The sequence below is a fragment of the Camelus ferus genome, chromosome 1 (assembly GCF_009834535.1).
Source record: "Camelus ferus isolate YT-003-E chromosome 1, BCGSAC_Cfer_1.0, whole genome shotgun sequence".
Lineage (NCBI taxonomy): Eukaryota > Metazoa > Chordata > Mammalia > Artiodactyla > Camelidae > Camelus > Camelus ferus.
Window position 1 is genome coordinate 10,222,010 of NC_045696.1, and position 23,148 is coordinate 10,245,157.

The 23,148-nt window shown below is 36.4% G+C and overlaps 3 protein-coding genes across 11 annotated transcripts in view; 2 read left to right on the forward strand and 1 right to left on the reverse strand.

Moving 5' to 3' along the window:
- Positions 1 to 7,401, forward strand: part of CRYZL1 (crystallin zeta like 1) — a 29,598-nt gene extending 22,197 nt beyond the window's left edge. For 4 of the 6 annotated variants that reach the window (XM_014561645.2, XM_032473078.1, XM_032473308.1 and 1 more), the window contains 6 exons: positions 137 to 248; positions 2,076 to 2,174; positions 3,268 to 3,389; positions 4,292 to 4,397; positions 6,329 to 6,374; positions 6,918 to 7,385. In XM_014561645.2, coding sequence (XP_014417131.1) covers positions 137 to 248; positions 2,076 to 2,174; positions 3,268 to 3,389; positions 4,292 to 4,397; positions 6,329 to 6,374; positions 6,918 to 7,017 — 585 coding nt within the window. In that variant the 3' untranslated portion in view covers positions 7,018 to 7,385. Of the gene's footprint in view, positions 1 to 136; positions 249 to 2,075; positions 2,175 to 3,267; positions 3,390 to 4,291; positions 4,398 to 6,324; positions 6,375 to 6,917 lie in introns of all 6 variants that reach the window. The other 2 variants (XM_032473240.1, XM_032473119.1) reach the window with 2 other exon arrangements.
- A 224-nt stretch (positions 7,402 to 7,625) lies between these two features.
- DONSON (DNA replication fork stabilization factor DONSON) overlaps positions 7,626 to 23,148 on the forward strand; it is a 37,647-nt gene continuing 22,124 nt past the window's right edge. For 2 of the 4 annotated variants that reach the window (XM_032472806.1, XM_032472872.1), the window contains exons 1-10: positions 7,626 to 8,430; positions 9,168 to 9,248; positions 10,336 to 10,539; positions 11,498 to 11,676; positions 12,832 to 13,010; positions 13,634 to 13,712; positions 13,831 to 13,935; positions 14,417 to 14,615; positions 15,358 to 15,570; positions 16,020 to 16,165. In XM_032472806.1, coding sequence (XP_032328697.1) covers positions 8,125 to 8,430; positions 9,168 to 9,248; positions 10,336 to 10,539; positions 11,498 to 11,676; positions 12,832 to 13,010; positions 13,634 to 13,712; positions 13,831 to 13,935; positions 14,417 to 14,615; positions 15,358 to 15,570; positions 16,020 to 16,157 — 1,683 coding nt within the window. In that variant the 5' untranslated portion in view covers positions 7,626 to 8,124 and the 3' untranslated portion in view covers positions 16,158 to 16,165. Of the gene's footprint in view, positions 8,431 to 9,167; positions 9,249 to 10,335; positions 10,540 to 11,497; positions 11,677 to 12,831; positions 13,011 to 13,633; positions 13,713 to 13,830; positions 13,936 to 14,416; positions 14,616 to 15,357; positions 15,571 to 16,019; positions 16,876 to 23,148 lie in introns of those variants that run through there. The other 2 variants (XM_032472765.1, XM_032472920.1) reach the window with 2 other exon arrangements.
- Positions 16,951 to 23,148, reverse strand: part of SON (SON DNA and RNA binding protein) — a 32,143-nt gene continuing 25,945 nt past the window's right edge. The window contains 6 exon segments of the mRNA XM_032472495.1: positions 16,951 to 17,826; positions 17,829 to 17,885; positions 17,887 to 18,015; positions 18,567 to 18,682; positions 18,790 to 18,861; positions 21,000 to 21,147. Coding sequence (XP_032328386.1) covers positions 17,641 to 17,826; positions 17,829 to 17,885; positions 17,887 to 18,015; positions 18,567 to 18,682; positions 18,790 to 18,861; positions 21,000 to 21,147 — 708 coding nt within the window. The 3' untranslated portion in view covers positions 16,951 to 17,640.

Genomic DNA, 23,148 nt, shown 5'->3' on the forward strand with positions numbered 1-23,148 from the left:
TTTCTTTTTCTATTAGACACCATTTAAAAATATACTGAAATAGCACTAGACTACTATATTTTCGTTAAATAACCTATAAAACAAATTAGATACAGCCTCTGCCCTATAAATGCATCGTGTATTTGTTTCCTCACAGGCATTTGGTACAATAGCTATTCAGTTAGCACACCATAGAGGAGCCAAAGTGATTTCAACAGCATGCAGCCTTGAAGATAAGCAGTGTCTTGAAAGATTTAGGCCTTCCATAGGTGGGTAATAGTACTCAAAACAGACTTCAAAATGTGAAATTTTGAAGGGGTATCACCTTAAAAACCACACTTGTTAAAAAACAAACTGCAAAATGCCAAATGCAAGTTATTTTTTAAATGCAGGTAGTTATCTGTGCCAAGTCCAGATTTGCTTAAGCAATAGTTTTGTTTTTTAAACCTCTATTTTTCTGTGTTTTTTCTTCTTTTCCCCAGTATTATGAACTTAACCAAAATGAATTAGGTGAACTTTGACACAGTTTAGAAACACCTGGTGCCTCTTTGGTTTTAGTCAGTAAATCAAAATATTTTTGCATCACTTTCTCTTTGTATGTTTCTCACCCTCTTTTACCCAGTGATACACCTCTGAAGTTGTCTGCTTCCTGTGGTACGCTAGGAAAGGAGATGAGCCACTTACACAGAAACTCAGGGCAGATACAGTTTATGATAAACAGGATGTATTGGAGGCTGGGGAGGTCTTGAAAAAATTGAGCTTATCTGAACAGCAATGAATATGGAAGGGAGATAGAAAACAGAGACTGAAAAAATGAAAAAGAAGAGGAGACAGACAGGAATGGAATTTAATAGAGTGCAGTTAACAGAATTAACATTGGAGTTTACCAGATGAAGAGAAAAGAAGATGAGCAGTGTAAGTGAAGGCAGGGAAGAAAGAAAGAAAGGGTCATTGAGTGTTAATATGGGTGGTATCTCCCTAAATCCCTCACAAGCCTGTGTCAACTCATTAGGAGGCAGCATCTCAGAGAATTTAATTAGCTTGTCCAAGAATATACAACTAGAAGGAGGCCTGGAATGGGATGTGAATGCAGGCCTGTCTAACTGTAAAGCCTGTGTTATTTCCATGGTTACATTATGCTTCTGGCAGAGATTACCAAGAAATGGAAAGGAGGTTAAAGCAGGGGCTGGAGAAAGGAGGAAAATAAGAAAAAAAGGAAAAAGAGATTGAAATGGAATGGAGAGGAGGAAAAAAAAAAAAGCATTGCCCTTCATAGCTGCTACAGTCCCCTTTCTCTTGTGTCCTCCCTACCCCCGCCTCCGCCCCTGAGTCTCTGATCCCTACTCAGCTACACCTCAAATCTGAGCAGCTCTAAGAGGAAGTCTCTTTAATGAAAAAGTGCTAAAAGATACAAAAATGAAATAAAGACATGTGTCTTTGTTTGCTAATTCAAATTCTGAAATTTTTGAATTCTCTCATTGGCTTATTCTGTTAATGTAATACTTTAAAGCAGTCAGTTAAAATAGTTTAATTTTCACTAAATCTGCTTAAAATAATCCTGGGAGTTTTTGCTTGTTTTACTTTCAGGATTTTGTTTTGTTTTGTTTTAGGGGGGCAAGTGGTGGGGAGTGAGTATATGGGTTGGGATTTCTATGACTGAGAAAGGATAAAACGGCCTCTGGTAGAGAAGTACCATATCACATAAATGTGTTTTTGTACTTTTTAGCTTTCAACTCTATTAAATACTAAATTGCTTAACCTTTCAACTCCAGTTCTTAAAATAGTACCTCTGTGGTTTAGAGATCCTCAGTTCTGGCTAGATATCCTTTAGCTGTAGAGAACAGTTCTTTGTATCTTGGAACACACTATCTACAAAATGCCCATATTTTTATTTTATTGACTATACCAGCCCCTTTATTTAAATTGATCCTTACCAATAATGGGTTAGATGAGAAAAAAGTATAATTAGGACTCACTAATTGTTTCAACCATTTAATTCACTTCAGAGAACATATTTATTTACTTTTCTTTCTCTCTTTGACTTGTGTTGATCACATAGAGAACAGTACAATTGCCTGACTTCCTGTCCTTTACAGCCCGAGTGATCGATTTATCTAACGGGAAAGCCCATGTTGCTGAGAGCTGTTTAGAAGAAACAGGTGGCCTCGGTGTAGATATTGTCCTAGATGCTGGAGGTGGGTACTTTACTAAATCAGTGGTCTGTGTAATTTTTTTAATGCGATAGGTGAATTTCTGGAAAAAAGATACAACCGGAGAATAATTATTTACGCATTTACTAAATTGATATTTATCAGTTGTTTTCTTTTTTCTTTTCAACTTTTCTATTTAAATTGGACGTCTTCATTTTATTCTCCTTGTTAACACTGAAAGGGAGAATATGCTTTCCTTTTAAAGCATAGGCATTGGAGTTTAAGTATCGCTACAAGAAATCTACAAACAGGACCTCGTCGGTGGTTCCCAGATTAGTTCAGGTCTCAGCCAGATGCTTATTCAGTCAGTTCTGTTGTGTACCGCTGCCCTCTACCGGGTGGTTGACTTCTGCAGTCCCTATTTGGAAAAGCACAGAATTTTCTTGCATTTTCACCTTCCCTTGAACTTTTGTAGTTCAACCAATATCTATTTAACACCTAATCTGTACACATGTAGGTAGGCCCATCGCACCTAAAAAACAGGTTTCTCAAGCCTGCAAAGGGATTCCATTTATACTTTGTTAGACTATTGTCTTCTATCATAAGAATCATAATGAATACTTCTATGGCCATCATTTGTGTTTCTTTTTAGCCAGTATTTTCAAGATTTAAAATTAACTCAGAAAAATATTTCAGCAAAAGTGAATGTAGGCTTCATGTACTTCATTAACTTTTCAAATAGACATTTCAATAATTATGTCAAAGTATGACTATCTTCAATGTATGAGTTCCTTACTCAGAAGTCAATGTTTCCTAAAGTATTAACCTATCAATTGTATGATTAAAACTATCAGACTTAGTTATGTGTATGTTACCTTGCCTGATTTTCAAATTAAAATAACTTTTTATCTTTAGTTATTTCACTTATAATTAAATCTAGAGTAAACTTTATTACTAGTTTCAGTGCAAAAAGTATATTTTAATGTGTCTGAATACATTGTGTTACCTTTTTCTAAGAAAAATGCTTCCTTGTTCTTACATTAAAAAGAGAACCAGTTTGAAGAATTAATTTTTTTGTCAGATGAATATAAAATATATTTTCTCTCTCTCTCTCCTCTTTAAACAATTCTTTCGTAAGTGAGATTATATACTAAAGACGATGAGCCAGCTGAAAAATTACAACTACTACCACATAAACATGATATCATCACCCTGCTTGGTGTTGGAGGCCATTGGGTAACAACAGAAGAAAACTTGCAGGTATTATCAGAAACAATAAAGCATTACTATTACACCAAAGGGATGTAATTAACAAAGAATAATACCTAAGTATTTTTTTTTAACAAAGTTACTGAGATTGAACCCAGGATCTTGTGCATGCTAATCTTGTGCATGCTAAGCGTGTGCTCTACCACTGAGCTAAACCCCCTCCCTCCTGCCTAAGTCTTTTGAGGCAAGTCTTTTATGGCTAAATTAGTATAAATTCTGAATTATATCCTATTTTTAAAGAAAGGTAAAAAAAATTTTTTTCACTTTTTAGCTACATGTTGAATAAACTGTTGAAAGTCCTAGCAAAGGAATTTGTTTAACTCTTATTTAGTGGTTTGGAAGTAGTGACTTCTGAATTTTTTAATAGTATTTTTAATAAGAACTTTTTCCTTAATAACAAACACTCCTGTTGACATATACTTAACAAAATATTTCTATATAAAATTATGACAATTTCTAGTTATTAAAAATGGAGTTTACAACAAACGTGTTTGTATATACATTGTCTTCCAAAGTTACATTTCTCAACAAAATTTAAATATTTTTATTGTGGCTGATCATAACTCTCATATACCAGTCTTCATCGATTTTTCAACATCCTCTCGAAGATGACTGGTGAGTAGCAGCCAGAAATCACATGTGTGCTTGCACGTGTGCCAGCTCCCACTTCATCACCTCTAGATTGGTCTTGCATTTGACCTTGCTGTCTCATCATTTTGAACAATGAATTAGAAAAGAAAAACATTATAGTATACATACTGTTATTAAAGTTTGTGTGCTGATTATTTGGGTATTATTTAATTTGTATAGAAGTTTTTCTGGCTGAAGATACCAATCAACCTTCTGCTGTTAAACTCACAGTAACTGATCAGTCTTTGTACATTCTATCCAAGCTGGATCCTCCAGACAGCCATTGCCTTTTCCTCAAGGGAGCGACGGTGGCTTTCCTTAATGATGAAGTTTGGAATTTGTCAAATGTACAACAGGGAAAGTATCTTTATATCCTTTTTTTCCTACTGCCTTGAATTTCTGGCTTGAAATTTACCTTGTACTCTCATCATTAAGTTATTTAATAATGATAATAGTAACTATAATAATAACAGCAGCTAACTTTCACTGAATATGCCAAACAGTGTTCCAGGTGCTTTTTAGATATTAATTTATTTAAACATTAAAACAGCCCTGTGAAGTTTAAGTACTGTTATTATCCCTATGTCACAGGTGAAGAAACTGAAGCATAGAAAGGTTAATACATGCCCAAGGATGCAGCTAGCTAGTGGCAGGATAGGAATCAGACCCAGGCAGCCTCGCTTGTTCTGAGTAAGAGATAAACTATAGGGTACATGGAAGATTTTGCTTCATTTTTAACTGGCATTATAGAAATTATTGGTCACATCCTTACTCTTATGATGGTGCCATTGTGCAAAACAGTTCAAAATATTTGTCTAAATTAAAGAGTTTGTGGGGTGTTTTTAAGAATATCAGTGCTAGGAAATCATCATCAAATGAAGATGGGTTTGATTTTTTAAAAATGGAGGTCATTCAGTGACAAATCTAGTTCTTTTGTTTTGTCAAATGTGTGCTGTTATATTTGTGTAATAATGTATCAAGTCTGGTTTCCTCTAGGAGCAATAGCAGACTTAATTCAGAGATTTCAAATAGTAGTATTTAATTTAGTATACTGCACATGTTGAGTTTTGAAGAGTGCATTTCAAAACCAGAACATCCCCTTAACATAGTGAATGTATGTGTGTAAAGTATTTCTGATTAAATATTTTCCTATTAGATTTGGAAAATTAATTTCTAACTTCCTAAAGGAATTATTTAAATTTCAGTTTTAAATAATGAAATGTCCAATAACATTGTAATAATAAAGAATACTATGGGATGTCAATGATAGAGAATACCATGTATTAAAAGTAACATTATTTACCATGTTTTGAATTTTACATGTCGGAAGGTAGGCTGGCTGCTTTGCCTGTGTTACTTAATTCTCTCAGTCACTCTCTCAGCCCCCACCATGAGATTTTAACCTATTTGACAAAACCATGGACCATGTTGAAACATGACATGTTCTTGTGAAATGTTAAATTTTCAAAAATCAGAAATTAACATTTTATATAATACACTTAGACATACTGTTGGTAATTTCATTAACAGAAGTAGGAAGAATTTGTAGTACGTGAATAAATGAATCAGTATTCTTTAGGTCCTAAACATCTTTCAAGTAGCTCATATTTGTATTTTCTAATTTACATTTTCTAAAGTTTTGAATTCTAAAATCCTAAATCAGACTTTAGTTCTCACTTGTGCAAACCCCCCTCAATTGCATGACGCATGACTCAGTTTCTGTTTGTGATATAACAGAGATCTTTCAATTGTGTGATTATACACCGTAAATAATTCTTCTGTATTAGCAATTATATAGGCTCAATTCTAATATTATAGTATCAATCAAATGACTAGATTTTCAAATTTTACACTTTTTTGATTCTCTTATTGGCATATATTACACACACACAGATTGTTAACTTTCCTGCACGCATATATTATCAGCTGGTTTAATAAATAAATGTGCACTCAAAGTAAGAGATGTAAATGCTGAAATTGTTTTTAACTAAAAATACCATTTGTACTGCTAAAATGAAGCCCAGACGCCATTATACTGCTGTCCATTTGGGACAACACTAGTCATTACTGAGGACAGGCATTAGGCTTGCTTCTTTCATCACGTGTGCTTAGTTTAGGCTCTGCTATGTCACCACCTCTCTCAAATCAGTTCCCCCGTTTCCCTGTCTTAGAGGTAAACCTGAAACCTTACAGAATTTCTGTTTTTCAAAAAGTGACTTGCCTAGTATCTTCTGCTTATCAAATGGTTTTATTTACTCCTCTCTCGTTCATGTTGCCACCTTAACAATCATTCCAGCTACGTATCTTAAAAGACGTGATGGAGAAGTTATCAACTGGTGTTTTTAGGTATGCTAAATGACCAAATCATTGTCTTGTTTATTTTTCTCTTCTCAAGGAGATAGGATGGGCATTTCCACTTTTGTTTCAGCTTTCTCAGTACACCTGTTGCCTCTATATTTTGTTATTTTGTTTAGATAAATAGCGGCTCTTTAATATTTCTCAAAGTGTGTCTTGTGACACACCAGTAAGTATTCCCTAAGATAGAAGTGGTTCGTGAGTTAATTCTTTATTCCATTCCATACAATGCCTCACCCTTTGCTTATCCTCATCACCCCTTCCAAAGCAACTTTAAATAACCCACAGCTTGAGAAGAGGGAGAAGTACAATTTTTTTTTTTTCCAGTTGGATCTGTTTATCAAAAAAGATGAGTGGATAAAATAGGTGTTTTTCCCCCTTCAAAATTTAACCACTTTTTATGGTGGAAATATTAATGGGCAAGTTTGTTTAAGTTGATAAGAGTTGAACTATAGCAATTGTCCACTACCATCCTATGTGCTCTATTCGTCTTTAACTAGGTCTCACATCTCTAATAATTTCATTTTTCCTCAGACCTCAGTTGGATGAGCCCATTCCACTATATGAAGCTAAAGTTTCTATGGAAGTTGTTCAGAAAAATCAAGGAAGAAAGAAGCAAGTTGTTCAACTTTAATTTTGTTCTTTCTCAGACCTCAGTTGGATGAACCTATTCCAGTATTTGAAGCCAGAGTTCCCTTGGAAATTGTTAAGAAAAGTCGAGGAAGACAAAAGCAAGTTTTTACATTTTTAAGCATGTTTTCCTGCTGAAACAAGATGCTCAGAGTTATTGGAAGTATTTGAAAAGTACTTGAAAAATTTGAAAAAAAATCAAACTAAAGGTCAAGACAATTCTATAACATCTAAAGGGAATATTCAGATGCCTTTTTAGTTATTGTTTTTATATATTTGCCTCTGTTATAAAATTCTTTCCACGAAGGAAACTGCTTTGAGCAGAAGCCACGCTACTCTATCGATAAAGCTGGAGTCTCTTGCTATGCCAAATAACGGTATTTTGTATCAACTCCATTCTCAACCTACGCCTTTGCTGTTGTAATTTAATCATTTGAATATATTTGCAAGTCCAAAGGATTTAGCCCATAGAAACCTAAATTGTTTTTCAAATATTCATTCACTCCAGGGATTCCTCCGGATCCAACAGGAGCATCACAGTAACTCGCACGTGGCTGCTGCAGTATTTGCGTGGAAGGCTTGCCTGGCGATGCTTGGGAAGCGGGGCGGGAGGCTGTCCCTGCATAGCCAGCGTGCTGATTTCCTATCAGGGTTCTCTGTTTTAGGGGTATGGGGAGGAGGCCCAGGCCGCTCTCTGCAGCTCTGGACTTTGCCACTGCCCTCTGGAAGTTTATGCAAGCAGAAGCTCAAGTGTGATGTTTCCTTTCACCTTGGCGCCCTGCCCCGGGCTCATCACACCCTGCTGCGGATTTAAATAGCGGTCAGCTACTCTGGTGCCCTGGACCGCCTGCTTCCCAGCCAGTTAGTTCCCAGTGACCCGACTACAGCCATGGGCACGGCTGGAGAGGCAAGGAAGGGTCCCAGGAAACGCCGGGCACTGGCGCGCCCGCGGCCTCAGAGGAGTGCGGCCGGGGGCGGGGCCTCGCGGGGCGCCCTAGGGCGCAAGCGCTGAGAGACGCCTCGGGGGCGGGGCCACGCCAGGGGCGGAGCTGGCGTGCGCGGGAAGCGCCTGCGGGGCAAGCGGACGGCCCCTCGGTCTCCGCCGCGCGTCATGGCGCTCTCCGTGCCCGGCTACTCGCCCAGTTTCAAAAGACCGCCAGAGACCTTGCGGCTCCGACGGAAAAGGGGCCGGAGCCTTGGGGTTGCCTCCTCGCCCGAGGAGCGGCCTGAGCCGACGACCCGCCGCGCCGCGCTGGCGGCCGGGCTGCCCCTCCGCCCTTTCCCGGCGGCGGGCAGGGGCGGCGGTGGCCCGGCCGCGGCCCGGCGGAACCCCTTCGCCCGCCTGGACAACCGGCCGCGGGCCGCCGCCGAGCCTCCGGACGGGCCGCCCCGCGGCCAGCGGGAGGCGCCGGGCTCGGTGAGTGTCTTTGTGCCCGGGAGCCGAGGGGCTCTTGTGGTTCGTGGGTCCACTGGGCTGTGCAGTGGGGATGGCAAGTTCTCACGTTCCAGGAGGGAAATGGGCGCGAAGTTGAAGCCGCCCACGGCGCCGGGGATCCCTGAGTTCCGGGGGTGGCTGCTCCGAGAGGTCGGGCTGGCGTGAATGTGCCCCGTGAGCTGCCGCCGGACGCGCGGGGCTGGCCGGGCGTCGGCGGGTCCTGAGGAAAAGACCCGCGGTCTGGCCCGGGGACTTTGGGCTCCAGCCCTCTGGTGTGGCATTCGAGATTGGTGGGAAGATTGCTCGACTACTGGCAGCCCATGGTTTGCTGGGAAGATTACAAGACCCACTTCCCTGCGTGCTTCATTGCTTCCCTTCTCACGCGCTCAAAATTGGAAGGATGCTGAGGATTCGTGGGGTCAGAATTTGCTAGTATTTGTCTTAGCCAAAACCTTCTGGGTCTTTTGAATTGAGATTATTGATTATTGAATTATTGTTAGCTGCACACATCACCTGCCGTTCCCCCCCCCCCCCCCCCCATTTTGATAGCAAAGTCCAGACACAAAAATGTAGTGAAACACTCTGATGTCCCAATTTGGGCTCGTGTGAATTCCTGCACTTGGCATTTACTGAGAAACTTGTATGCCAGTGCGTCCCTGTGTTTAAAGCAAACTCCAGTGTCATTTATAATGTAAATGGACCTTTGTTTTTAACCTCAGTTTTTAGATTCTAATCAAGAAAATGATTTACTATGGGAAGAGAAGTTTCCTGAAAGAACAGCTATTACTGAACTACTCCAGGTAATACTTTTTAAGTGTCATTAGAATGTATATTTTTATAAATTCGTGCTTCTCAGAAGCATTTTACTTGGAAAATAGTTTCACAGAGTCCTGAGTGATAAAGGATTTGGTATGTTGTAGTAATGTTTATAATGTGTATAATGTTTATAATTTAGCGCTGCTAAAATGGGTGTAGATGTGGGTTTTCCTTCCACCCCCAAAATTTCTGATACTCTTCTGTGGGTGGTGACAACTCCAGCTTGTCACTCAGAGCCAACCCCTCCAGGCTTAGCTGCTTTTTGAACTTAATCCTTCACTGAATCTTCAAATCCCCAGATGATCTCCACAAGTTTTGTCCTATCACTGAACCTCACTACCACCACCGCCACACACAGAGCATACTCTTCTTGGTTCCATCCCTCAGCTACTTCTTTGGTGATAGTTCAAGAAAAGCGTAGTTTGTCCTAATGCGAGCAGGGTCTTCCTTCCATGCAAATAAATGGCCTTCATGGGTTCTGTTGGAATTCCCCTTCCCTGTTACTTTTTTATAATGTCATCCAAAAGAATCCTTGTAATGGAGAGAAGACTGAATTGAAAGAACAGCAAAATAGTTTGGGAGGAAGTTTTGAGATCAGTATATGCTTCTTAAATATGACCTTTAAGAGCCCAACTTAAGTTACCTACAAGAACAGCTTAGCCCTGGGTCCAGAGTTTTAGAGGCTTAAAGGGTACTCTTCAAAAAAAAAATACTTGGAAGATTTGTGCTTTAGTAGTATCAGTAGTAGATTTTTTTTTAATTATCATGAAAATAGTGTATCTCTTATAACTAAACTGTATAGAACCATAATAAACTAAAAAGTGAAAACTGCCCTTCACCACCCCCACCCCCAACAACAATTTACACTTTCCAGAGATAATCACTGTGAAGTTTAGTGTAGCTCTTTCCAGACTTTTTCCACAGTGGGTGTATATTTTCAATGTTATTTATTATACAATTGATGGCATTTTGAAATTTCAGTGATCATGAGTGTTAATTGATGAATTCTGTATATTGAAGGGTTTTTTTCTTGGTACTCTACTAATTTTTGTGTTCTTTGTTTCCTAAAAGACTCCTCACGTATCAGTCTCCGAACCTGATATTCCGTCCTCAGAAAGTACTGAGTTACCTGTGGACTGGAGTATTAAAACTCGACTCCTTTTCACCTCTTCTCAGCCCTTTACCTGGGCAGATCATCTGAAAGCACAGGAAGAGGCTCAAGGTGTCATCCAGCATTGTAGGGCAACAGAAGTTACTTTGCCTCAAAGTATACAGGTAATTCTCAAAGTAAATAGCTATGTTTTAAGCTAACAAATTAAGTGTAAAATGTACTTCTCTGCAGAATATCAGAGATAGTTCCATTAAGTTTTTCTTCTGACATTTAAAACACAGAAAGTTGGGAAAATTTTTAATTTCCCAAATGATACTTTCATACTTTTTAAAATCAGATTCAGTAACTACTCATTAAATTTAGAGAGCTATCCTGAGAATAAGTCAGTGTTGCATGGAGGAATTGTTTAAACTAATCATTCTTTTCTAAGGCTTTTTGAGAAAGAAAATGTAAGGAAAAGAAATGAAAAGCAGTTGAGTAGGATTGCCAAGGCAGATTGGTTATTTTACTGATTTTTTTCACGTAATATATACTCTGTTTTTTAAATGCACTAATTCTTGCCATTAGGGTGATGGTCTGTTTTAAATTCAGTAGAGTTAATAATGAGTTCTGGAATGATTTTAGAGAAATGTAATTGCATTACTTTCAAGGAGCTCATCAACTCAAACCAGGTTATAAGAGATTACCTAAAAGAGGCCTGTCTTTTTCGACAAATAGATCTGGATGATTTGTGATTCACATCATTTTTACTGGCTACTTTTGGAACCGTTTGTGAGGGAAGGAGGTTGAACATAGTGTTTCCTACACATGCATCCCCACACACACCCCTGCTCTCGTGGTAGAGATAGTTACTGTTCTCAAGGGTGGTAGAGACAGGCGAATGTTCCCATCTGTGTCTGAGTGTTCCTTCTAATATGTGGTTTAACAGATTGTAATTGCTGGCAGATAAGGTTTTCCTAAACAATAATAAACTACATTTTAGCCCCTGTAACAGTTACTAACACTTTCCTATAGGAAGCAGTAAAGATTCTGAGAATGTGTTTAGTATATTCAGTGTCTTTTTAATTAAATTCTCTACTTTTAATGGGGCAAAAACTGTCCAACGTTTTGTCTGGATTTTAGGATCCCAAACTCTGCACTGAGCTCCGTTGTGCCTTCCAGCAGAGCCTTATCTATTGGCTCCACCCTGCCTTTTCTTGGCTACCACTGTTCCCTCGTATTGGAGCGGACAGAAGAATGGCTGGAAAGACAAACCCATGGTCGAATGATGAAACCCTGCAACACAATTTAATGAGTGACTGGTAAGATTAGTAAAAACTTGTACAACCCAGTAGCGAATTTTCATTTTAGCAGTATTCTCACCTTATTTTATGATGTGGAAATGTAAAGTGGTAGAAGGATTTCTATGTCCTTCTGAATTATTTAAACTGTTAATAACCAAGATTTAAACTGTTTACTTTTTTAGCTCTTATTCACTCTTTATGCAGTTGTGGAATATATATGTGTTCGATAAGTATATAGAGACATAATTTTTTTAACATACAGAAAACCTCTTTATTGAAGAATAACTTAATGTACACAGACTCTTCTAAGTGTACAATTAAATGCCTTTTAGTAAATTTATATCGTTGTACAACCATTGCTAAGTTTTAGATCGTTTACCTCATCCCAGAAAGTTTTCTCATGCCCATTTGCATTAATTCCTGATCCCACTCCTAGCCCCAAATGACCACTGATTTATTTCTGTATCAGTAGATTTGCCTTTTCTAGACATTGTATATAAATGTAGTGTTCTGAGTTCTTTCCCTTAGAATAATGGTTTTGAAGCTCATCCATATGGTGTCATGTATAATTAGGTTTCTTTTTATTGCTGAATAGTATTCTACTTCAGCATTACTTTCTAATTTTTTTTTTTGTATATATATTTTTTTATTGAAGTATAGTTAGTTTACAATGTTTTCTCAATTTTTGGTGAACAGCATAATGCTTTAGTCATACATGAATGTACATGTATTTGTTTTCTTACTCTTTTTCACCGTAAGTTACTATAAGATATTGAATATAGTTCCCTGTGCTATATATACAGTATAAACTTGTTTATCTATTTTAGAGACATAATCTTAAATGTTACTTCTTATCAGTGGCTGCTTTCTTTCTCATCAGTAGAAGCTGCTTATTAAAAGTCAGCAACCACTTATTAAGTAAGTTTTGTTGAAAGAAAAAATGGCTAGTGTTTAAATGGTGAACACTATTTATTTAGAAGTCATCAATGAGTCCCATGACCAATTTCAGTTCTTTAAAAAGCCAGGTTGTGTGTCATGGCAAAAATTCAAACCATTATCTGTAATATTTGTGTTTTAAATCAGGTGAGTATCAAATTAAACTATACAAGATTAAATAGTAGGTGTTGAGTTAAGTGTTTAATGGTACCTAAAGAAAAATTTTTTGCTTCATAGGTCTGTGAGCTTTACTTCTCTATATAATCTGCTGAAGACAAGACTTTGCCCCTTTTTCTACGTTTGTACCTATCAGTTTACTGTCCTGTTCCGTGCAGCAGGATTAGCTGGAAATGATGTAATCACAGCTCTCGTATCTCCTACGACCAGAGGTATAAGAGAAGCTATGAAAAACGAAGGTAAAACTACAGGTTTAAGTGAGAATACCACACCATACAGTAAAGTTTCCTTAAAAGCTAAAATTTGAACTGTCTTTTGAATTCTCTTTTACCAGTTTTATCTAATTAATTACTTTATTTCTTCATTTTTTATTTTTCTCCAGCATGTAATTAAGCAGTCCACTGCACATGGCTTTATGTTAGTGGTGTTCCCTTCTCTGATCTCTAAACATATATTGAACTGAAAAGTCTCAATCTGGATATGTTCTGTAGAAATTCTTTTGCAGTACAAATTAACCTACCACCTTTTAATCATGATTTTAAGGCTGGGTCAACCCATTAGTGGATCATGAAATCTATGTAGTGGGCTTATTCAGCACAGTTTAAAATAAATGAAATAGAGTAGAATATAGTTGATGGAGGAGTACCAGATGTAGTGAGAGTACGTGTTGTTTCCTGAACCTTTTGTTTCAAGGATGTGTGTGTTGTGAGCTGCTGTCAAAAAAGCTTGAAAAGTACTGTCTTAACCGTTCAAGTGTAAAACCTCATTTTCGGATATCATACTCTACAAGTTGGGCACACCTATTGAATTCTTTTAGATTATATCAAAGAAAACTCAGTTACATTTTTCTTTTCTCATGTAGGTATTGAATTTTCTCTGCCTTTAATAAAAGAAAATTGCCATGAGAAGAAGAAAGCATCTGAAACAAGCTTGGGACATGAGTATGTGATTAAGAGAACCTTTCACATCATGTGGTGACTTAGGGGTTCAGTGCAATAGTTTTATAGAGGAAACAGCGTTATGAAATGGGAACCGTAACTGACTGTAGCAATTTCCTAGGGAGCAAGCAGTCAGCGATGAGGATGAAGAAGAAAGTTTTTCCTGGCTAGAGGAGATGGGTGTGCAAGATAGAATCAAAAAACCAGACGTACTTTCTATCAAGTTGTATCCTTTCATTTGCTGTTAACTGGAATTGATTTTCATTGAATTAAGTTAGTGGCAGTTTTTTTTGACTATAATCTTAAATTATCTTTAAGATCCTATTAAAACTGATTCTCCATCATGACACTAAAAAAAAATCCTTAAACAAAAAAGAAAAAAGCCCTAAGGACCAATAAACCCTAAATTATTTAACTTTTTTTAAGTGAAAATGTTCCATTTTGGTTAAATGTAGGGAGGGAATAGAACATATTTTTGACTAGAAAAGAAATTAGTTTTTTTAGGTATCAATTTCTAGCAAATTTAGACAGTCAAAGGAAATCATTTTGATTTAAATAGATGCCTTATAATTGCAGTGAAGAGGATTAGCTAGAGCAGTTCCAGTTTGGAATGGGGAAAATGGTTTCAGGTGATTCAGGATCAAGATAACTGCTTTTCCTATTGGCATGGGATTTGCATTTGCAATTTCCTTGATTGTCATCTTCAGGCGTAAAGAAAAACACGAAATACAAATGGATCACAGACCTGAGTCTGTTGTGTTGGTAAAGGGATTGAACACCTTTACATTGCTAAATTTTTTGATCAACTCTAAGAGTTTAATTGCTACCTCAGGTCCACAGGCAGGACTTCCACCAACTCTCCTGTCCCCAGTAGCTTTCCGGGGTGCCACAATGCAAATGCTTAAGGTAATAAAAAGAAAACAAAGGAAATTCTACACTAATATCTAGCTTTTAAAGTCATACTTTTTGTTTTGATAGGATAAATTCTTTATGTGTTTTTAATAACTCCTAATATCTACATGGTACAAATTGTTTTTTGCTTTCCTCCCAGTAAAAAAATTCCTTGGTATAAAGTTCTATCAGAGCAATTAAATGAAAATATATTAATTATATGAAATGTTATACTTGAATTATTGCCGTAAGAAAAAGTTGTTTAATCTCATTTTGTCTCATTTCTTAACCAGTAAATGAACAGAGCCAAGAATGTTACGTAAAATTACAGGATGTCTCAAAAACTGGATCATGGATAAGTGAAAAGAATAACTATATATCCAAATTATTGAAAAAATTACACATGTAAATAAAAAATGTATACTGAATATAGTAGTAACACAATTGAATTTTTAGTTTCCCAATATTCTGTATTGAAACTATACTCATAAGTCAGAAAGAATACCATATTAAGAAACTGTTCTCTAGAATTAATACTTAAATTGACAATCTCATAATTTGGAGAAGAGGATTCTGGAAGCTGAGAATTACTTAACATTTTTTACTGGTGTAACATTCTTTTGACGGCTTATGAACTACTTTTGTTTCATAACTATTAGAGAAGAAAACCCAGATGAGAGAAGTTATGGAACACATTTTAGCTAGGGACAAAATCTTGAAAGATGGTGACCATGATTTTCTTTAAATTTTTTTGAAGGCACGCAGTGTAAATGTGAAGACACAAGCTCTTTCTGGATACAAAGATCAATTTAGTTTGGAAATTACAGGTCCTGTCATGCCTCATTCTCTACATTCCATGACCATGCTCCTCAGATCTTCACAGAGTGGGTCATTTTCTGCAGGACTGTATACACACGAGCCAACTGCTGTGTTTAATATCTGCCCACCAATGGATGAAGTACTAGATAAGGTGAGACTGCTGTGAGCAGATCGTCTGCCGTTTCCTCAAGCTGGATGGAGGAAATAAGCGATTTATAAGCCAAAATGGGGCGTTTCAAGTTATTAAACTGTACTACTTACTATTATCACTAGTTACTAAGAGGAAGGGATAAAGACTGAGTTTTTTGTGAGATAAATTTTATGAATTCAGGCTGATGTATTCAACATTGACTAAGAAACTTCCCAGTTCTTTTCATTGTCCTCTGAGATCCAAAACTTAATAGTGCCTGGCTCCTTTACTATAAATTGTGGGTGTTTATTTAACCATGTTTGCCTTTTAAAAACTTTGGACATACGTAGTTTTTTATTTAGAGTTTATGAAAGACTCTTAAATTGTCCGTTTTATCAGTTTGCTACTTAAACTCTTCAGTGTTCAAAGACTGACGTGCTTTTAATTAAGTTGCATTCAAATTTCCACAGGAGGCTGTTCATGAGGAGCTTGCTAACTGTGGATTGCACCCTAAGACTCTGAACCAACTTAGTCAAACACCAACACTGGGGAAATCATCTTTACGGCATGTGGAAATGAGTGACTACATTTATAGTTGGAGATCCTGAACACCAAAGTAAGCCTAACAGGAGTCTTTTGAGGAAAAAAGCCTTCTAGCAAAGAAATTCAAGATCCTTATTCCTTTGGCTTTAAAGTTCACTTTGGAAGTTAACAGGAATATAGCTTTTTAAGTATTCAAGTGTTTATAAACATTAACCTTTTATAGTAATTTTTATTACATGCAGTAAGCAGAAGGATTAAGGTTTTAAAATCAACATACTGTTTTTACTATTTTGATTAGTCAGATACGAAGATGAACTTTTTAAGAAGTTTAAATAACTTGAATGAAAATTCTAGATCCATATAACGTGATTATAAAATGGGTAGAAAACTTGAGTGTTTCCTTGCAAGTGGAAATTGAGGCTTAGGACCAGTTACGGCATTGTGACTAATAGCATCAGGGCAAATCTTTAACAGTTCACTTAGGATTACCAGCCAGTTCTAGCTGTACAGAGGGAGAAAACAAATGTAGACACAGCTACCAAGCTGACTGCTGCTACCACCTAGTTGTTTAGTTCCTACCTGTTTAAAAGTTTGTTTTAATGTACGTTAATTCAGATAAGAGTATTTTGTATTCCACATAGAACAGTATTGAGTTGTAAAGTATGCTCAGCTGTCGTGACAAGGTAGTATTTAATATTTTCTTGTAGGCATTTGTGTGTGTGTGTGTGTGTGTGTGTGTGTGTAATTCAAACTTTCTTAAATAAAAGCACTTAGAAATCAAAACATTGGGTAAAGAAGTAACAGTAGTGAAGAAGTATGTGTTCACTTTGCAATTCAGAAAATAAACCACCACATTTATTCCAGAGAAGTTTATATTTGGGCCTTAAGCTTTTGAAAATAAAGTTTAGAGACATAGCATATGGATACCACTGTAATACACATGAAATATTCTATCAGACCCTAAAAATTAACATAAACTTAAACTTTCTCATAGTCAACAAAATAGTGGCTGGGTGCCGATTTTATTAGATAAGTTGGTTACAGCATTTTAATTATCATTTTACGTCTATCTAGGTGTAGCTGAAATTCAAAATGCACATCAAAGTAAAACTATATCACAACTCAATGCCATACTAAATGTACTTGGCCTCTGCAGAATTCTAGTCAGACTTCATTTTGACTCCCTTCTCATTCATGGCCCAGGTGGCTTTGACAGAAACGCAGGACTTAGTGCTGATCATCACACAACAAACCACTTTCTTTTTATAACCTCTACAAAATTTTAAAGGGGACACGGTGGCATTAGCCCTGTGGAACAGATCTTGCTTGATTACCTCAATAACACTGGCCCAGTATCTGTCCAGCAGAACCCATTGTGAACTAGTACAAGGTGCACAGCCCTTCACTGATTACAGGCAAGTGTTACAGCAGCCTAGCCGTAAGGAAGGGGAGTTACATCATAGTACAAAATACAGTATAAAAGCGTTATTTAACATTCCACACTGAAGATTACGGATGCCTTCAAACAATCGTTTGGATGTTAGCCACTTAAACAAATACATCACTAAGGTAAACAATATAAACATACCAAAACCCTGTATGGTTAAATACAATTTCCATGGTACAAAAATCAAAGCCTGGAGATGTTTGTACAGATTGCTTTTTACACAATGTCTTAAATTGCCAAATATTTACAACATTAAAGAGGAAATACATTTTGATGCAGAGTAAAATTATCTGAAATGATTAATATAAAACCTCAATCTATCTACGTGAGGCACTCCTGAAGCAAGTGGCATTAGCCATGAGGTCCTTTGGTACAAGGCCCATTGCTTGAAGAACCACAGTAGCTGCTGTGGCTTTAGCATGCTTCTTATTAGGGCTGGCAAAGCTGGGCTGGTAAGCGCTTCCATTTATCAATACCTATTCAAGAAAAACATACAATTGGGCTGGTAAGGGCTTCCATTTCTCAATACCTATTCAAGAAAAACATACAAGGAACAGCATCAAACTTTAATATCTATTAGGTTTGTATTTTTTTTTCACTAAATGCTAGAAAAATACTTTATAAAAATCTAAAACCCCATACTATGTAAGTCAAACTAATCTCAACCCAGAAAGAAGCAAATCATTTGAGAAAAGGGACTGCAAATTAAGAGCAGGTCTCCAAACTGAAGGGGGGAAAAAAACCTGATAAAAACTAAATTATTTCCCCGGGTTCCACTGGAAAAGGGCAACAAACCGTTCACCAGATTTTGCCCACCTCTGTCCCTCCAACATTTAAAAAATATATCAACAGGTCATATTAAAGCATATTTAAATGTTTAAAAATTCCACTACTATACCCACATATAAACATACTCCCAACCCATAACACATTAATCCTGTGATCGTATAATGCTAATCCCTTACCCTCTAACATTAAGTCATCAAATTAATAACTGTATACAATTAATGCAGAAATTCATATTTACCCTAAAGAGAAAATGTTTGCGATGATCAGGGCCACTATCATGGACCAAGAGAAATTCAGGTGGTTGCCACCTTCTCTTATTACAGATTTCCATCAAGGCAGACACAGGATGTTTGCCTACAGAGAAAGAAAAAAAAGTTACTAATTATTTCTACATCTGTGGCAACAAATTATAAATTCAAGGAGAGGGTGGGGCAAGAGAAAACTCAAAAGCACACTCTCACCTGACAGATCTTTCATTGCAGCCGAGAAGTTCCCAGACCTCTTTTGTGCTCTTTCTCCTACAGCAACAAGACCTTAAAACAAAAACAAATTATGTTCACTGAATAAATTTCAAAGCATCATTTAAAAATATTCAACTCCCACTACCCTTAATTTCTGTTTAAATCTTGACTTGTTTTGCTGTTTCAATATACAAATCTATACGTAGTCATGTCTTAGTATTAGAAAATTGTATAAAATTAAAATGTTCAGAAAATACTAGAATATATGACTACATACATAAATTGCCATAATTAACTCCAGATGTTTCCCTGTAAGTTTAACATAGTCGATATCTGCAAATGATTTCTAAAGGTTTCCCATTCCTTAAAAAAAGATGCTCACTTTAGTATGTTCCCCAAGGGACAAGGACTTTAGGCCAAAACAAAGTAAAAAAGTGAGAAAAGTTTTCTCATGGATAACTGGGTCCAATTTTTCCCCAGCAAACAAGCCCTTTCTGACTTCACAGCCTCATTTTTCCAAAGGGGTTCAGCTATATTACTATCTAAAACCAATGTTTTCCATTTATCCTAGGGGGAATTCTTCAACTAGTTATTTGTCAATTCTGCCACTATGTTTTCCTAAACCCAGGTCACGTTGCATAATTCCAAAAGGACTACTCCCTGGAATTATGCAGTGCATCCACAGATGTTTTCTTTCAATAAACCACCTTTCATGACACAAAGAATCTATTCAACTTGTATTAAGTAGTATAATGACAATGTGACAATCAGTACAATGTCTTTTTCAAACTTAATCTGAATTAATGCTATAGTATACAATGATTCTTAGGTTATTTCCAGCTTATTTTTGATTAGCAGAATTATAATAAATTCCCTCCAATTTGGAATAAAATTCTAATCGTTGTGTTAACACAGTATTCTTATGTGGATGACAATGTAGAAATTCTGATGCAAAACATTTTTAAAACACGTAATTCAGTCAGAGCTAGTTGGTTTCCAAATTCATTAAGACAATTTAATTACATTAACTTCAACTTAACTTTCGATCTAATTACGAAGATCAGGAAAATAAATTCATTTAAATTTTTCCAGTTTTTAAAAATCAGGCATAAACAAGCTATTAAAATCACATTGAGCTGGCAGCCCCAAGAAACTACACTGGACATTATTCCAAGGGAAGAAATGCAACAAGAAGTGGTAGCACTGTTGTCAGCAGGGGGTCTACTACTCTAGCCCCAGGATAGAGAACTCAATTACTAAGCTTGAAAAAGGACATGCAAAAAGGGCTTATAAAGTGAAGACTAAAGAGCACTCTAACAGGAAATAAGGAGAATATATCGGGTAAAATAACTGAAAATGAAAAAATAAATCCAATAAATAAATAAATAAATAAAATAAAATTCTAGAAACAAAGGCAAGCATATGCTCCCTGTCAAGACAACAAAATGGAATTTCATTTTCTAAACATATCAAACTTAAAATTTAATTATATATTCACATAAAAGTTGCCTTTTAATTTCAAATTAGTGTTTCCATCTTTTTTTATGTAGTGTCTGAAATGGGTTAAACTTTTGTTTTCTTAACAAGGAGCTGTACATATATCGTTAAGTGTCTCTAGGGAGGAGGTACAGCTCAGTGGCAGAGCGCATGCTTAGCACGCATGAGGTTCTGGGTTCAATCCCCAGTACCTCCTTTAAAAATAAATAAACCTAATTATCTCCCCACCCCCCCAAAAACAAACAAAATAATGAGCAGACTAAAAACAGAGAAGATATGGGTGGTGGGAAGGGACAGACTGGGATTTCAAAATGTAGAACAGATAAACAAGATTATACTGTACAGCACAGGGAAATATATACAAGATCTTGTGGTAGCTCACAGCGAAAAAAAAAAATGTGAGAATGAATATATATATATGTTCATGTATAACTGAAAAATTGTGCTCTACATTGGAATTTGACACATTGTAAAATGGCTGTAACTCAATAAAAAGAAGTTAACCCCCCCCCAAAAATAAATAAATATAAAAAGAGAAGATAGGAAAAAATAAAACGAAATTTGGTATCAAAGTTCTCCTAAATATACTACATGGGATATTTAAAAAAAAAAAAGTGCCTCCAGTTCAGGATCACTGAAATCAGAAAACAAATGTATGACAGCAATGAAAGCCCAAGTGTTAAAGGTATGATAAACATTCTTAAAAAACTTACCTTTTCGGTCTGTCTTAAAATCAACTAGAATAGGTTCCTTATTTCCTTCTTTGTTTTTTCCTAATCCTTCTCCTTCTCTCCAGCCCATTTTTCTCATCAAAACGGCTCCCATTCCTCCAGTTACTGGGGCTGCTCTTAAGAACTGATCCTATCCAAAGAAAGAGGTAAAATAACCCCATTTTATAGTTAGAATTTGACTACAAACTCAGTGTAACTTTTAAAGAGAAAATCTTATTTTACTTCTAAATCTGATAGTTGTTTCAGCAATTAAATTGAAAAACTTCTATACTTATATACATACTGTAGTGTGTATGTTCTAATTTTTTTTCACATAAACATGACAGTATTTTGAAAGTCAAATAAGGCAAATGAATGACAGTTTTAAAACAGTGGCACTCATGCCCCCCTCCAAAAAAAAAAAATCAGAACACTCCTGTTTTCGTCCACTATTTAGGTTCACTGGTATCTCTTCTTAGCTTGCAAAATAAAAAGAAGGCAATGTTAAAACAGTCAATAATATTGTCCCAGGTGTACCTAGTTAATGAATAAAGCCCAGAAATCATTTAGAAATAGTTTGGACACTGAAGGAAGCATACTGTTACCAAACAAAGTTGTTTTTCTTTTCCCATTCTACCATAAATCAAGTTTAAATATTTTACTTAGAAAATTCCTATGAAGCAAAAAGGTAACTCTTAAATAAATCTACACAGTAAGAAATGGAAGACAATCACATAAAATACCCTGTAATTATACCAAACTGAACTTGAATTCTTTTAAAACCTAGCTGGATGTTAAAAGACTTTTAAAAAAACTCCTTAAATGTTTACATACCTAGGCCTCGGTAGCAGCAGTGTTGTGAATAGTAGGGCTGGCACTGACCGGGGCAAGAAGACAGCTACAAGGATTTGGCCCTGAAACAAGTTTCCATACAGAGGGGTGAAAGTTCACAGGTTATTCTGTGAACAGTCATCTCTCTTGTATCCAACCCACTGAACCATAATTTCCATCAAAGCAGCAAACCACTTAATGTCACAAGATGCACAGCTATATACATTAGCATGGTCAACAGTCAATTATTTTCACATGTTAAAAAAAAATATGATGCCTCTTGTTAAAGGGCAGAGTGTACATAGATGTACATTTAACAAATCACTGAATTGTGTTGAACTTTATGGCTATTTAAAAAAAATTTATAACGTAACATCTCCAAATTATGTTCTATTTCCCTTTGTTATTAAATATTTTAGATTTATATTCTCTAGCAAATATAAGCAAAAGTTACTAACTTATCAACAGAGGGAGTCAAAAATTCTGGTAGCTCTGGAAATAGTAATCACTTCCTCTACTGATGAGTTAATACTAAATCTTTTAAATCTTGTTTTTACACAGTAGTAATACTGTATACGCTTATTTTTTTCCCAGCTAAATTTTTAATTATATGCTGGGGAGAACACATGCCAATGACATGTGACTAGACATTAAGTTCAACAAGGTGCTCTGATGGAAGGAGGCAGCTGTGGAGGTAAAAACATACCCCTGGTTCAGTTCCTTATTTGGTGCAGGCCATGCAGTGTTGATGTATAAAGAGAAAAGTTAGCTGATGCTTGGATACCAACTGCTTTGTTGCTACACACCTAGAATGACTTTTACTTACTTCCAGGTTCATCCGCCCCTCTTTTCCAGGAAACACTCCTAAAAAAAAGGGCAACTGTGCAGAGTATAATACAAATCCCCAAGTAATCCAGGTTTCCAACTTTGCTTCCATTCTCTAATATCTTTAAATGTTTCTTTACACCAGTGTGTACACAGTTCACCAAAAAGCTAATTCATCTAATGAGACTACAACAGTAAATGATATTCATCACATCATGTCCAACTCATTTCATTCCAGAAAATAACTGGTTCGAGTCAATAACCATTTAAAAAATTTTACTAGTAATAAAACTCATGCTTTTTATCTAAGAATATACTGCAACAAAAAGGAATATAGAGAATGTTGACATTCCATGTGGTTTTTAACATAAAAAGAGGCTGTTGGGCTATAGCAAGGCAAGAAACGCCAAATGACCATTTGAAAAAGTTTTCTGAACACAAGTATAGTTTTGTGATGTTTGACAGTGAAGATGAATGTTAAATTTAACATTGCCTA